General features: G+C 45.0%; 1 protein-coding gene across 2 annotated transcripts in view; it reads right to left on the bottom strand.

Moving 5' to 3' along the window:
- jph3b (junctophilin 3b) overlaps positions 1-14727 on the bottom strand; it is a 187616-nt gene extending 172889 nt beyond the window's left edge. For both annotated transcript variants that reach the window (XR_013576935.1, XM_078544418.1), the window contains exon 1: positions 14009-14727. Coding sequence is in view for 1 of the 2 variants with exons in the window: in XM_078544418.1 (XP_078400544.1) it covers positions 14009-14390 (382 nt within the window). In the remaining variant the exon portion in view is untranslated. The remainder of the gene's footprint in view (positions 1-14008) is intronic.
- Positions 14728-14778: the final 51 nt, after the last annotated feature.

Raw genomic sequence — 14778 nt, 5'->3', positions numbered from 1 at the left:
GAACCCCGCCGTATCACCCGTCTATGTCAGCGGGAGGCTACAATGTGTTTCACAACAGCACGCAAGTGACGTGCACTTGGCGGCCTTCACTTTGGGGGAACTGAGGTGAGTGATCAGCAGCGTTCTCCACAGCTCGCCCGTTGTTTACAGGCTACAGGGGTGTGAGGGGGACGGGGGAAAGTGCTGGCCAGCCTCAGAGGCGACTGCTAAGGGTAGGGGGTGTGTCCAGGGGCAAGTGCTGGCCAGCTTCGGAGGCGACCTTTGTCAGTTTGGGCGGCAGGGGGTCAAGTGCTGCCCTGGCGCTGCATCCCGTGCACAGGCAATCGAGGTGGGGGGCAGGGTAAGCGAGGGAAGTGGCCACGCATTAGGGACACCTGTATAAACTGAACATGCCTCTGCACCTGAGGCAGATCAGGCGCAGCCACAGTGATATGATTGGGGTCGGGCTCCTAGCCCACCCACCCATGCAAGCAATGCAGAGGCACTAAAGGGCCACCAAGTGCTCCATACCTTACCCGCCACCCACCCCCACCCCAGCACAGACTTTGAGTCTGCCACCACATTATTGGACCGCAGAGCAGTTGGACTGCGCATATTGTACAATCTTCTCACCAACTCTGGCCATGTAGCAGTCACTGCTGGAGGTGCTCACAGCCCTTTGTAATCTCAGCATCCCAGTTTGGACCAGTGTCCCCTATATTGCAGGTTGACAGGGAAGCCATGCAGCGCACTTATCTCTGACCGTCCGAGGGGTGACAAGCACTCTCTGGATCCTGGTGACCTAGCTGTGTGCCTGATGGCCTACAGACACTGTACAAGACTGAGGAGAGAGCGACTGAAGCTCCTAGCTGCACAGAAGCAGGAGCAGCAGCCTCATGAAGAAGGGGCAGCAGGAGCTCCCACACACGCTGCCCAGGAGTGACAGTGAGCTGTGGCTGGTCGGCGCCTAGAGACACCAGGGTCTATAGACGCCGCCTGCCATTCCTGCAGATGACTGAGAACCAGTGTCGCTGAAGACTGCTCATGTCTAGGGACCTGGTGACTCACATTTGCCACTTACTGCAGGACTTGGCACCAAGGGTACATGGAGGGCATCCACACCAGTGGCTGTGAAAGTGACCGTGGCACTCAATTTTCATGCCAGTGGCTCCTTTCAGGGCTCCACAGGTGACCTCTGTGGGATTTCGTAATCCGCCACTCACAAACGCATCCATGAGATCACGGATGCCATTATCTTCATGGCACACAACTTTGTGCATTTCGCCTGGGACCGGGACAGTCTGGATGCAAGGGCCATTGGATTCACCCTGATCTCGGGATTCCCACAGGTGCAGGGTGTGATTGACTGCACTCATGTGGCACTCAGGTCTCCGTCACTACACTTGGTGGGCTTCATCAATCACAAGGGCTTCCATTCACTGAACATGCAGCTGGTGTGTGACCACCAGAAACACATCCTGCAGATGTGCACGGTTTCCAGGGAATGTGCACGACGCCTACATCCTGAGTCGCTCGCAGATCCCTGCAGTCTTCCAGGGTCCACAGAGGCTGCAGGGTTGGCTCCTCAGGGACAAGGGCTACCCGCAGTGGCCGTGGCTGATGACACCCGTGCAGCGGCCTCAGACTGCAGCAGAGCGACGCTATAATGAGGCTCACGCAGCAGCTCACAACTTGGTGGAGCAGACCATCGGGATGCTGAAGATGCGGTTCTGGTGCCTGGACCAGTTTGGTGGAGCCCTGCAATACAGTCCGCAGAGGGTGTCACACATTGTCATCGTCTGCTACACCCTTTACAGCCTGGCGCTCCAGCGGGGAGACGAACAGGCTGAGGAGGAGATGGAGGAGCTGGAGTTCTCCTCAGATTAGGAGGGTGCTGACAGGGTTGAGAGTGAGGAGGTCCCCGGTGGTGACGATGATAAGGATGAGGCTCTCTCACTGGCTAGACGAGGCAGGCGCACTCAGGAGGCCCTGATAGCTGCCAGGTTTGTGGAGGATGATGACAACATGCAGTGAGGTGTCCCCATAGATCCTCACAGCGCAGTTGTGAACATTTGACTCCAGTCTGGCTTATAGCAGCACCAATACCCTCTGTGAGAATGCTCCTGTCATGGAGATGTAGTGGAGGCCCTAATAGTCGCTCGATCACAGGAGGTTGATGACAACATGGTGAGAACACTCCATAGATCTTTACATAGCCTCTGGGAATATCTGACTCCTGTCTGGCTGACGACAGCTCACTTGCACTCCATGTTCAGGGCCATTTCAGAGATGCAGCCATGAAACTTTAGACGCATCTGATGCTGTGTCCAACTTCAGCACCTCAGCCCTTCAGGAGCTGGAGCACAGCATCACTGGTCACAGATGCTGGTGTGATAGGGGCCAGACCCACCTTAAAGGTGCTGAGAGTGCACAGAGAGAATGAGAGAACTCTGTGGCACCTGCCCACTACATTCTGGCAGCACTGCCGCGGTGCAGGCATCAGTAATGTTTCCAGGGAGTATGAGACTGGACCATCACTGTGGTCTGAAGGTTGCACAGAGAACAGGGAAGAGGCCCTGGATTGAGACACCTGCCTTTTATCTTGTTTCACATCTGAGTGACAAGAACACTGCTCATCAGAACAAGGAGCAACAGGCAGGGAGACATTCTTAGGAGTTTTTTGACAATAGTGAGCAGTATGTACAAGTGATCAACTCCCGTGCCCAGGCTGTGCAACTACTTTTACCTAAATTTCCTAACCCTGCCACTACATCTTGGTGCTCCCCGGACATCCACAGCAGAGCTGGAAGCAGCCTGCTGACTGTTACGTCCTGTCTGTGATGACTTTGGCGGGCGTCCTCTGGAGGGCCGAGACTTGGTGTACCCGGTCAGCTTTCGGGGTCCTGCTGTGTGGTGGTACTGGCACTTTCCACGGCCTGTGAAGTTGGAGCTGCAGAGGTCACAGGAAGAGGGGATTCGGATGGGCCGGTCACTCCCAGGGTCACGTGGGTGAATGGCCCCGGCGTGTGCACCTGCTGATCCTCCTCCCAATGGGTGCCCGAGCACCCATGGCTGACTCCGTGAGCAGAAGGGGTAGCTGGAGTGAGATTGAGCGGCCCAGCACCCCTCTCACATACACACTGTTGGAGGCCAACTATGGCATCAGTGATGGGGTTAAGCCCGCACAGAAGTGCAGGAGTGACGTCCTGGACCAAGGTCTCCATGGCGGCTGCCATCCTACCAGTGTTGACCTCAGTGCGTTGCAATGCCAGCACTATCACCTCAGCCTAAAGACGGATGGACTCCTCCATCGTGCCTTACAAAATGAGGAATGAAGGGACATCCCTTCCTGGTGTTCCCTAGCTTGCCTTTGCAGCCCCAGCAAATGTGACATGACCAAGTCCAGAGGCTCATCATTGGACTCGGACTCAGCAATGTTCTGGCCTCCAGCAGCCCTCTGAGTGCCGGGGATCTGGGAAGTCCCTGCCTCCACTTGCTGTTGATCAGAAAGTGCGTTGTGCCCACCAGATTGTGATCCCGAGGCTATTCTAAAGCTAGGTCCCACTGAGGTGTGTGTCTCTGTACTGGTGGAGGGTGTGGGTGAGTGCTGCGATGGGACCTCAGGGATGGTGCCTTCAGATTCCTCTTCAGATGTTTCTTCAGGAGGTTTCTTCAGAGGAACGGAGGAGAACATTTATCCTTTTGCGGCACCAGGTGGCTGTCCTCCTCTGCAGGGTATTTGCGCTGACCACCCACTGCCACCGCCTCCCAAGCCGGGTTGGTGACTTTGCTGCCCATCCTGCGGCCAGAGCGGGGTAGAGCACATACTGGCGAGACTCCATGGCATCCAGCAGTCACTCAAGGGACCCGTCATTGAAGTGAGGGGCTGCAATCTTTTTTCCTTTGCTGGCCATGTCTCCCGGGCAGCGGTGGTGAGCGGGTGGTGATGAGGGCTTTGCTGGCGGCTGCCTTTTAAAGATGGCAGCCGGTGTGATGCAACAGCGGGGTGATGGTGGGCAGGCGAATGAGAGCCCGCTCGCCATGGAGACGGCGTGTTTCGCTGAAGTGAATAAATAATGAGGCGGGCTTGGGATGATACAGTGTGAAAATCCGCCATTTTCATCAGCAGGTAGGACTCCATTTTACCTGCCCACTATCGTACTTAGCGCAATTCTGGGAAATTTCCACCCAATGTTTTTGTTTGTTAAAAGTTCATCAGCTGACTCCTGTGACTCTGTTCAGTAGTCACTCTCCATATTTCTAAACAAAAAATCAAAGTTAGGATCTATCAAGCCAAGTTCCACCCAAGGATCTGACTTGTCCAGTAGTAACATTAGCTGGGATCATAACAACAATCTTGTCATTAGAAAAACAACATATCATTCAAGTTACCACATACAACATCATGAGGGTTCCATTAATTGATTAAAAGAGTTGATATATATTATTTTAATACTACTCTTAAATATCACTATTAGTTCTTTGCTGCCTGTTTTAGCACACATTGATCCTCAATCTCCTGGACAATAAATACAAATTCTTTGCTAGTCTGCCTACATTATAAAAACATACTATCACTGAATAAAATCACTACGTTTCTTTTCTTGTACTTATTACAAACAATAAATATTGCATACAGTATGAGGACTATATACCACTCTGATTTATGTAACAGTGCCAGGGAGGTGGTGGCATAGTAGTATTGTCACTGGAATAGTATTCTAGGGATCCAGGGTAATCCTCTGGTGACCTGGGTTCAAATCCCATGGCAGATGGTGAAATTTGAATTCAACAAAAATCTGGAGTTAAAAGCCACAAAGCCATTGCTGATTGTCATAAAAACCCATCTGGTTCACTAATGTCCTTTAGGGAAGGAAATCTGCTGTCCTGGCCTGCATGTGACTTTTTCTATTACTCATTCATGGGATGTGGGCTTCGCTGGATTGGCCAGCATTTATTGCTCATACCTAGCTGCCCTTGAAAAGATGGCGGTGAGCTGCCTTCTTAAACCGCTTCTGTCCATGTGGTGTAGGTACACCCACAGTGCTGTTAGGAAGGGAGTTTCAGGATTTTGACCCAGCAAAGGAACAGTGATATATTTCCAAGTCAGGATGGTGAGTGCCTTGGAGGGTAAATTCGAGATGGTGGTGTTCCCATGTGTCTGGTGCCCTTGTTCCTCTACATTGTAGTGGTCATGGGTTTGGAAGGTGCCGACTGATGAGCCATGGTGAATTTCTGCAATGCACCTTGTAGATGGTACTCACTGCTGCTACTGTGTGTGAGTGATGGAGGGAGTAATTGTTTGTGGATGTGGTGCCAATCAAGTGGGCTGCTTTGTCCTGGATGGTGTCAAGCTTCTTGAGCGTTATGGGAGCTGCACTCATTTAGGCAAGTGGGAAGTATTCCATCACACTCCTGACTCGTGCCTTGTAGATGGTGGACAGGCTTTGAGGAGTCAGGAGATGAGTTAATCATCACAGGATTCCTAGCCTCTGACCTGCTCTCGTAGCCACAGTATTTATATGGCTAGTCCAGTTCAGTTTCTGATCAATGGTAACCCCCAGGATGTTGATTGTCGGAATTCAGTAATGGTAATGCCATTGAACGTCAAGGAGCGATGGTTAGATTTTCTCTTGCTAGAGATGGTCATTGCCTGGCACTTGTGTGGCACGAATGTTACTTGCCACTTGTCAGCCAAGACTGGATATTGTCCAGGTCTTGCTGCATTTGGATACGGACTGTTTCAGTATCTGAGGAATCGCAAATGGTGCTGAACATTGTGCAATCATCAGCGAACACCCCCACTTCTGACCTTATGATGGAAAGAAGGTCATTGATGAAGCAGCTGAAGATGGCTGGGCCTAGGACAGTACCCTGAGGAACTCCTGCAGTGATGTCCTGGAGCTGAGGTGACTGACCTCCAACAACCACAACCATTTCCCTTTGCGCTAGGTATGACTCCAATCAGTGGACAGTTTTCCCCCTGATTCCCATTGACTCCAGTTTTGCTAGCACTCCTTGATGCCACATTCAGTCAAATGCGGCCTTGATGTCAAGGGCAGTCACTGTCACTTCACCTCGGGAGTTCAGCTCTTGTCCATGTTTGAACCAAGGCCGTTATGAGGTCAGGAGCTAATTGGCCCTGGTGGAACCCAGCATCAGTAAGCAGGTTATTGCTAAGCAAGTGCCACTTGATAGCACTGTTGATGACCCCTTCTATTACTTTACTTATGATGGAGAGTAGATTGATGGGGTGATAATTGGCCAGGTTGAATTTGTCCTGCTTTTTGTGTACCAGACATTTTTGGGCAATTTTCCACATAGCCGGGTAGATGCCAGTGTTCTACCTGTACTGGAACTCCAGACCTACAGCAATGTGGTTCACTCTTAAGTGCCCTCTGAACAAGGGCAGTTATGGATGGGCAATACATGCCAGCCTAGCCAGCAACACCCACATCCCATGAACGCAAATAAAAAAAAAGTACTGAAACTTAGCATAATGGATTTGATTTTTGACAACATATGTAAGTATATCTGTCATAATCAGTGCTTTTGGCTTGAGTTTATTGTCAACCAAAATTGGTCCAAGTAATAGTCAGTTTTATCTTTGAATTTGCCCCTTCATTCCCTCCCATGGTGACCTTTATTTTCACAGTATCCTCAAGGTATGATGGCAGGGCAGTCAAAACTGAAGGTTTATCCATGATTACATGGCTGGCTGTTTGTAGCAGAGTAACATACACAATGGCTATTTTTCTATACTGGTATGAGTTGCTCAACCAAATGCCAGGGAAATATATTCTTTAAAGCTAGTCAAAAACTGTGGGTATGAATGACAAGCTGGTTGATGGTTCAATGGCATTTGTTTGAGAAACAAATATTATTACCAGTAAATCGTGTCTTCCTGTAGGACTTGTTTTGGTGGATTCCACATCTTAGATTTCTTTGAAAGGCCAAGTTGAGAACACTGACAGATTAGTCATATCAGTGGTATCACATTGTTTTGACTAAATATACAGAATTAGCCGTAAATATCCGAGCTCCAAAGGAAAACTTTTCAGACAACATCTTGCTGATCGGGAGCTCACCATGGTTCTGATCAGTCTCCAGCAGTCTTGCTGTGAGGATGTCAGCAGGCCTTGTGCTTCAGGAAGAGTTCTAATAACATTTGTGACAAATTTTTGCCCATAGAGGAATAAATTGAGCATGAAAATTGTTGTTAGAAGCCACAAAATCCAATCAGCTTGAATAGCACTACTTCCACTGAATCCATCCAGGATAGTTAATTTTTCTCTTTTCTACATTCTTAGGATGCAGGCACCACTGGCAAGGATGGCATTTATTACCCATCCCTAATTGTACTGATAAGGTGAAGGTGGACCTACTTCTTGAGCTACTGAGTTGTGGTTTGATACATCTGAATGCTTTGCTGGGCCACTTCAGAGGTAGTTAAGCACCAACCAAGTTAGCAGGGGATGGGAATCATATATGGGTCAGGACAAGGAGAGTAGGTTTTTTTTCCCTAAAAGACATTAATAAACCAATTGGATTTTTACAATATCATCATGGTCACCAAATGTAGGAGCAATAAAACAAGCTTTTTATGAATATTGCAATAAGACAGAGTAACAATTGAATTAAGTCAACAAATGCATAGGAAGGATAATATGGAATTAAATGCACTGTAAATGCCCAGGACGATGACAAAATCAGGCCCTTGTATAAATTGCTATTTTGTTGAAAAAAGGACTTTGATAAAGGAATGAAAAACAGAAGACCCTTTAAATGTGAAACATTATTGAAGAAAACATTTCCCAAGCATCATCTTCATATGAAATTCAAACAAAATGGCTACTGGATGGATATTCTCATTTACATCCATGTTAGCAATGCCCTGAGCAGTATTACATCTATTTACACTCTGAAGCATTGTGCAGTCCATTTCATTGCAACTGCAGGGAAAGCTTCATTGAAAGCTGGGTGGGACAGTGGGGAGATAATTTCCCAACTGAAACCTGTTAAATAGCTAAGTACTGCATTCATCCACAAAGGCAAAAACAGATTTTGGACATTTGTTGCACTTCATGATCCTTGAGGATCATAGACAAGTAAATACTTTGAAGTTATATTGAAGCTGTGTTCCAAAGTGATAGATTGCATTTCCCATGTTATCTCTCCCATGTCCGGCAGAAAGAGGGGTGGTGCAGCACTGTTCAAGTTGCTTCAGAGTAGTTACTACTGATTTCCACCCAATTGTTATTTTAACTATGCACTTCTTTTAGTCAGCCTGCCCAGCATACGACCTGCTTATAAAAGCTAGGGTGATTGGTCTGTCTAGACCACTAACTGCAGAATTTAAAAGGGAACTTGGTGTAGGTCTAACATCATGAAGGCTTATTTCGACAATTGGCTGTTAACAAAAATTAATAGGGATCTCCATGTGAAATTACAGTTTTAAAATGAACCATTTTCACAAGCATTTGAAACAATAACTTGCTTGTTGCATATATGGTTTGTGTCCATCCAGAAGCTCCTCCTCCATTAAATCTGTTATTCTTGGATGGAAGCAATACTGTTTTAAGACCTGAAATTTGTGGGATTTTGACAGCCAAGTGTCAAAGTATCCTTTATCCCTCTGAATTTTGATTCTCCATGGCCACATATGATAGCCACATATTCTGGGTCCTTATATTTTTTTCTATAGCTAGTGATATAGTGGGGAAGATAGGTTCAGTGGAATTGAGTACAAGTTATCGATTTCATCCCTAGCAATCTGCGGAATGGGGGTGTGATCAATGCAAATATATTTCCTGATAGCCTGGGGGTGAACGTACCCAAATTACATTAAGATCAAGGGATGTTCCTACAACAATCTTTGCTATTGAGAATAGTTTTTAAATTCCTCTTTGTGAAGAGTTAGATTTAAGCTTTACCAAAAGCAATACAAAATAAGGCATCAACCACTATATTACACATTTTATTTACTAGAGTAATTAAACCACTTTAAGTCAAAGACTTTTATTATTTGATCTACTTCTGCCACATTTATTTCGGAAACCAATCATACTTTTCAGACTCAGTAAATTATAACCATAACTCCAATTAAAACTGCCAAAATATTCCTTAGACTCCAGCAGTAATCTTCCCTTTCTTCATACAATTGTGGAAGTTTGTATTCCCTCAATAACAATTTCTGCACTATATGCAAAGTCTGAACAAAAGTCTTCAGGCAGTCCCACTTTACCAGAACAAACTTCACATCTTGTACAATTATATATGTACATTCTGCAAAACTGTGATTCTTGTATCTGTTGAGTTTTTTGCATACCAATGCCTGTGGAATTTCTATTACAGACAAAAATAATCTGATTATCTCAGCCAATCAAAGATGGAATAACCCATCAATGCTGTCCATGGACCTCATTGGTTACTCATTTATCAAGCATCTCGCAGTCAGCTCATGTCTTTTCTAGCTGCAACAGTTGGGGGTTGGAGAAATTGTGATTGTGGAGGCTGAGGACTGGACTGGAGCAGCAGTGACCCATATTACTGCTCAGCTTCTGGACCCATAAAAGTAATGTGACACTTACCTTTGGCAGACTACTTTGATTCCATCACCAAAAGAACTGATTAGAGCCTATACCGACTCTGACCAATTCTCCTGAAATGGCAATCAGGGTCCTATTTACATCATAGGACCATGATTTCCATATTAAAAGAAGTCCATTTCCTGAAACCACTTAGCTCCTGACCTCATTACAGCCTTGGTTCAAACATGGACTAAAGAATTGAACTCCAGAGGTGAGGTAAGAGTGATTGCCCTTGATCTCAAGGCAGCATTTGACTGAACATGGCATCAAGGAGTCCTAGCAAAACTGTAGTCAATGGGAATCAGGGGGGATATGCTCCATTGGTTGGAATCCCTAGTACAAAAGAAGATGGTTGTGGTTGTTTGAGGCCAATCATCACAGTCCCGGGATATCGCTGCAGGAGTTCCTCAGGATAGCCATCTTCAGCTGTTTCATTACTGACTTCCCTCCATCACAAGGTCAGAACTGGCAATGTTAACTGATGATTGCACAACGTTCAGCATCATTCGCAACTCCTCAGATACTGAAGCTGTCCATGCTGATAGGCAGCAAAACCCGGACAACATTCAGGATTGGGCTGATAAGTGGCAAGTAACATTTGTGCCACACAAGTGTCAGGCAATGACCATCTCCATCAAGAGAGAATCTAACCATCTCCCCTTGACATTCAATGGCATTACCATTGCTGAATCCCCCACTATCAACATCCTGGGGGTTATCATTGACCAGAAATGGAACTGGATGAACTATATAAATACTGTGGCTAAAAGAGAAGGTCAGAGGCTGGGAATTCTGCAGAGGCTAACTCACCTTCTGACTCCCCAAACCCTCTCCACCATCTACATGGCACAAGTCAGGAGTGTTATGGAATACTCTCCACTTGCCCCAACGACACTCAAAAAGCTTGACACCACCCAGCACAAAGCAGCCCACTTGATTGCACCCCGCCTACTCCCTTAAATATTCAACCCTCCACAACCAACGCACAGTGGCAGCAGTGCACCATCTACAAGTAGCACGGCAGCAACTCACCAAAGCTCTTTCGACAGCACCTTCCAAGCCCACGACCACTGACATCTAGAAGAACAAAGGCAGCAGATACATGGGAATGCCACCACCTGCAAGTTCCCCTCCAAGCTATACACCATCCTGACTTGGAAATATATCGCCAATCTTACGCTATCGCTGGGCCAAAATCCTGGAACAGATCCTATCTTGAGGTAATTTTGCCTCATTAACACGAGGCAAAGGCAGTGAAAAATCGATCCCTTTTATCTTCAAGTTGGGCTCTCAAGCACCTCTATGACAATTCAGCCAACATCATCATCTGCTTAAACTTGAACTTAAGTAATTGTTTTCAACACTGAGCAGAACGACAAAATTATTCTGAAAGGATTTTTTTTGTAATGGATTAATTTTAGAACAGTGACTGGTGCATATCTTAGTGTGAAGCTATTAACTTAGGGCAAAAAGTTTTGTGGTAGTTACAAATGTGCCCAGGTAGTATGATTTTGAGAATCTGTGCCTTAGCCATAACTTAAGCAATGGATGGCTACTGTCAGTCAGCCTAATTTTATTGTGTTCCATTTTCATTTTTACTCCAGGTATAAGACATTACTGTTAAAGTTGACCCCATTTGCATAGTTTTTACTTGTTTGTTGTGTTATGTTTTGGTTTCTATACTCAGATCCTAACACTTTAGCCATGAAGGTTTTATCCTCCATTTTGAAAAAAAATATATTCCAAAATCATTGTTGAAAAGAGTACATGTTTGAAAATTTATTAATCCTATAATAGCATGTTTTTGGAAACAACTTCAAGGCAAGATATTCACAGGGTACTTTGAAGTTTTTCAGTTTTATGGAAGATATTTTCTGTTCCATATTTACTGTGATAATGGCATTGATGATTGCAGCATTTTGTGTGAAATTTACATCCGTGTGGTTTTTATGTTTTTAATGAAATGAAGAAAGTGTCCTATTCGCAAAACCAATAGCAACATCAACAAATTAATTTTCCTACGCAGACTCAACAGGCTGAATAGCCTCCTTCAGAGCTGTAACCATTCTATGATAATCCTACAATGTTTGGAAACATGGTTTATTTTCTCCAATATTTTACAATGGTGACTAGCAGATTTCCCAGAGTGCTTCTCATAATAAGTCAGTTAGCATCCTGTTTTATAATGAAAAGGGTGTTATACCATGTGATATACATTACTGTGCTCCTGGGATTTAGTTATGTTTAATTACCTGTTCTTTTAAGCTACACAGTTGAATTGCTGTAAATCCTAAAGTCAATTACTGATTAATTGTTGTTGATGAGAAAAGTTTGTAGACTGATGAGTTCTTATAAATTTCTGGCTCTAGATCAGAAAATAGCTCATAGTGTGTGGGACAAAGGACATGTGTTTATATATTAATATGGAAATACTTACTCCTCCTATCCTCATCTCGAAAAGGACCAGTAATCACACTATAAAACAACAACTTGTATTTATATGGTCCCTTTACTGTGATGAAACGTCCCAAGGCGCTTCACAGGAAGCAAAATTTGACACAGAGATATAAAACGACTTTAGGGCAGATGGTCAAAAGCTTGGTGCAAGAGGTTGGTCTAAAAGTGTTAAAGTCGTTTGTCCTCCGCTTCCTGCAACATAAAACCTATAGTGTGGTAGGGGACGAATGATTCCAGAAATGACGGAAAGCAGCTGAACATTAATTCAAGTTGACATATTTTACTGCAGGCTCGGTGCACTGAAGACTAAAAATAATTAATACGTTTGTCAATTTCCACATGTATATGAAAGCAAGTATTGTGATCATTTTGGTGCGGGCTCTCCGCAATTCAGTTTAAGATGACATTGTTTTCCCTGTGCAATGTCTGCTGCAGGAATCAGATAAATTATGAATTCTCTGACATCCTTCTGGTTACGTTCGATTTTGTTTTCATCGAACCGACTTCCGCTCCCATCCTGCTTTTTGTAATTTAAAACCATAGGGTTCTGTAATCGGATAATCTAATAAAGCCTTGTTTATGGTTGCTTATGCATTGATAATTTATCATCTACTCATCAGAGGGAAATGTTACTTTCAGCATCCTCACATATTTTTTGGTCCTGCTCAATGACCCCTCAAATCTGTGCCAACATCTCTGTAATTCCGTGTTTTATTGATCAATATTTTTTCTCAGTTCCCTTAACGTGTTCTTGTTCTTTTTTAGCCTGGTCATTTCCTATCTCCTGTATGTTGTACACAGATATTTGGTGACACCGCACCATTACTATGACCATCGCCATGGGGCTGAAGTCCTTGTGCTACCTTATTCCATACAGAGTTGAAGCACATGCAACCAATTGCTTCACTACTCCTTCGGTTACAAGCTCCACAATCACAACAGCACGAGGAATGTTTGGAAAACGCATTTTATTCCACAAAGCACGATGCGGAAAATGTATTGTACGATTGCCAACGGCAACACAATCGGAGTTTAAGTGAATAAATCGAAACCTTAGATGCAATAATTACACTTTTCTGCAAACTCAGCAGACCCGCGTCTTAACTTGAAATCTTTGCCTAGTCATCACTAGCCTATCACAATACCTTGGCGTTTACCTCAGCCTGTCTCCTCTTTCCTGTCTGGAGTCCAGTTGCAATAGTCATGATTACCCCTTATGGTTTTCTTTGCTTGCCCGATTTAGTGGTTGCTTTGTGCTCTTTCAAAATGATGTTTTCACTTATGTTGGTTTTGTGATTCTGGGGAAAACCAAGCATTCATTCACATCTGGGATTGCAGATGAATAATGGTCTTTTGTGGGTGATCAATTTCTTGCATTGCACCCCATGTTCACTTGACAAGAAAACATTTTGTCATCTTATTTATTTGTGCGACTGCCTATTAAGCATCATCCTTATTACAATTCCCTTTGGTTTTTGCCAAGTTTTTTTAACCTTTAGAAATGGGTGATGGCTGAACAAACTGTGGCTCTGTCCTGCCTCGGCTGCACTTTTTTCTAACTGTAGTGGAAATTAATTTTGATCTTCGTTTTTAGTTTTCGTCTCTTGATCTTGCACCGATTCGGTCTCCATTATTGTTAGGTACCTAACATTGTGGCTTTCGTCTTGAATTGGACCTGAAATTGAGTTCTCCAGTTTCACAAGCGATTCACATTCGCCGATTTAGGAACCTCACACGTCCTCATATTGGAATTTAGGATTTGGAATGGAAGGGGGTTCAGAATTAATCACAAATGTATAGATTATATACGGCATTGGTCCCGGGATCCTCTTAAGACAAACGCCTCCAATTATCAACTTTTTGGCACGCCCAAAAAACGTTTTAGTGCAGCTTTATTACTATCACCATTTTTTCTCTCCTACAACCTTACATTTCGCAAAAGATCGGTTTATTGAGACACCAGTTAAGTTTTCTTCTCCTACCTCCATCTCTGTAGGTCTCTGTTCCGTATCCATCTTGTAGTCCATTGTTCCAGGTTCCCTCGTACTTGGCTCCACTGCCAGTGCTTTCCCGAACCCCATATCGTCCTTTGAAACCATGGCACCATTCGCCTTTGTAGACCCACTTTCCCTTGCTCTCCACTCCGATGCCGTGCCTCTTTCCTTGTGCCCATGTCCCCTGGTAAGTATTACCACTTGGCCAGGTGTACACTCCCACCACCTCGAAGCCATGGCTCCAAGAGCCCGCGTACTCTCCTTGGCCCTTTGGGCCGGTGCAGATGCCATGTCCATGAGCCTTGCCATCTTCCCAACCTCCACAATACGACCCTCCATCGTCAAAATCGAACCTGCCACCCCTGGACATGCATGAAATGAGGATCACAATTCAGAGCAAGAAGGCGCCTGGACAATTAAAGAAGCCGGGCAACAAAACAGAAACAAACAAGAAAGAAGAAACACAAGCAACGCCTTCAACAAAGATGATGGGTCCACCAAAAATTAACCAACGGTCGTTACTACAAAGATCCAGTCATCTGGGATTCGACTGCCTGCGATAATTATTCAAAAATGCTGGCATATTTATAAGGAAATCTTCTAAAGAAACGACGAGATTCTGTTGGTTAGGAGGATTACGCCTTTTGGCACAGCAATGCGTCTCTACACCTCAAGAGAAAAACAACAGACCTGATGTTTTTTTTTCCAAATCTTGCAGCATTGCTCTAATGCTGGAGGGAGGATACTTTGTGTTTCAG

This window comes from Cetorhinus maximus, chromosome 6, assembly GCF_964194155.1.
Source record: "Cetorhinus maximus chromosome 6, sCetMax3.hap1.1, whole genome shotgun sequence".
NCBI lineage: Eukaryota > Metazoa > Chordata > Chondrichthyes > Lamniformes > Cetorhinidae > Cetorhinus > Cetorhinus maximus.
This window is presented reverse-complemented; position numbering and strand designations above follow the sequence as displayed.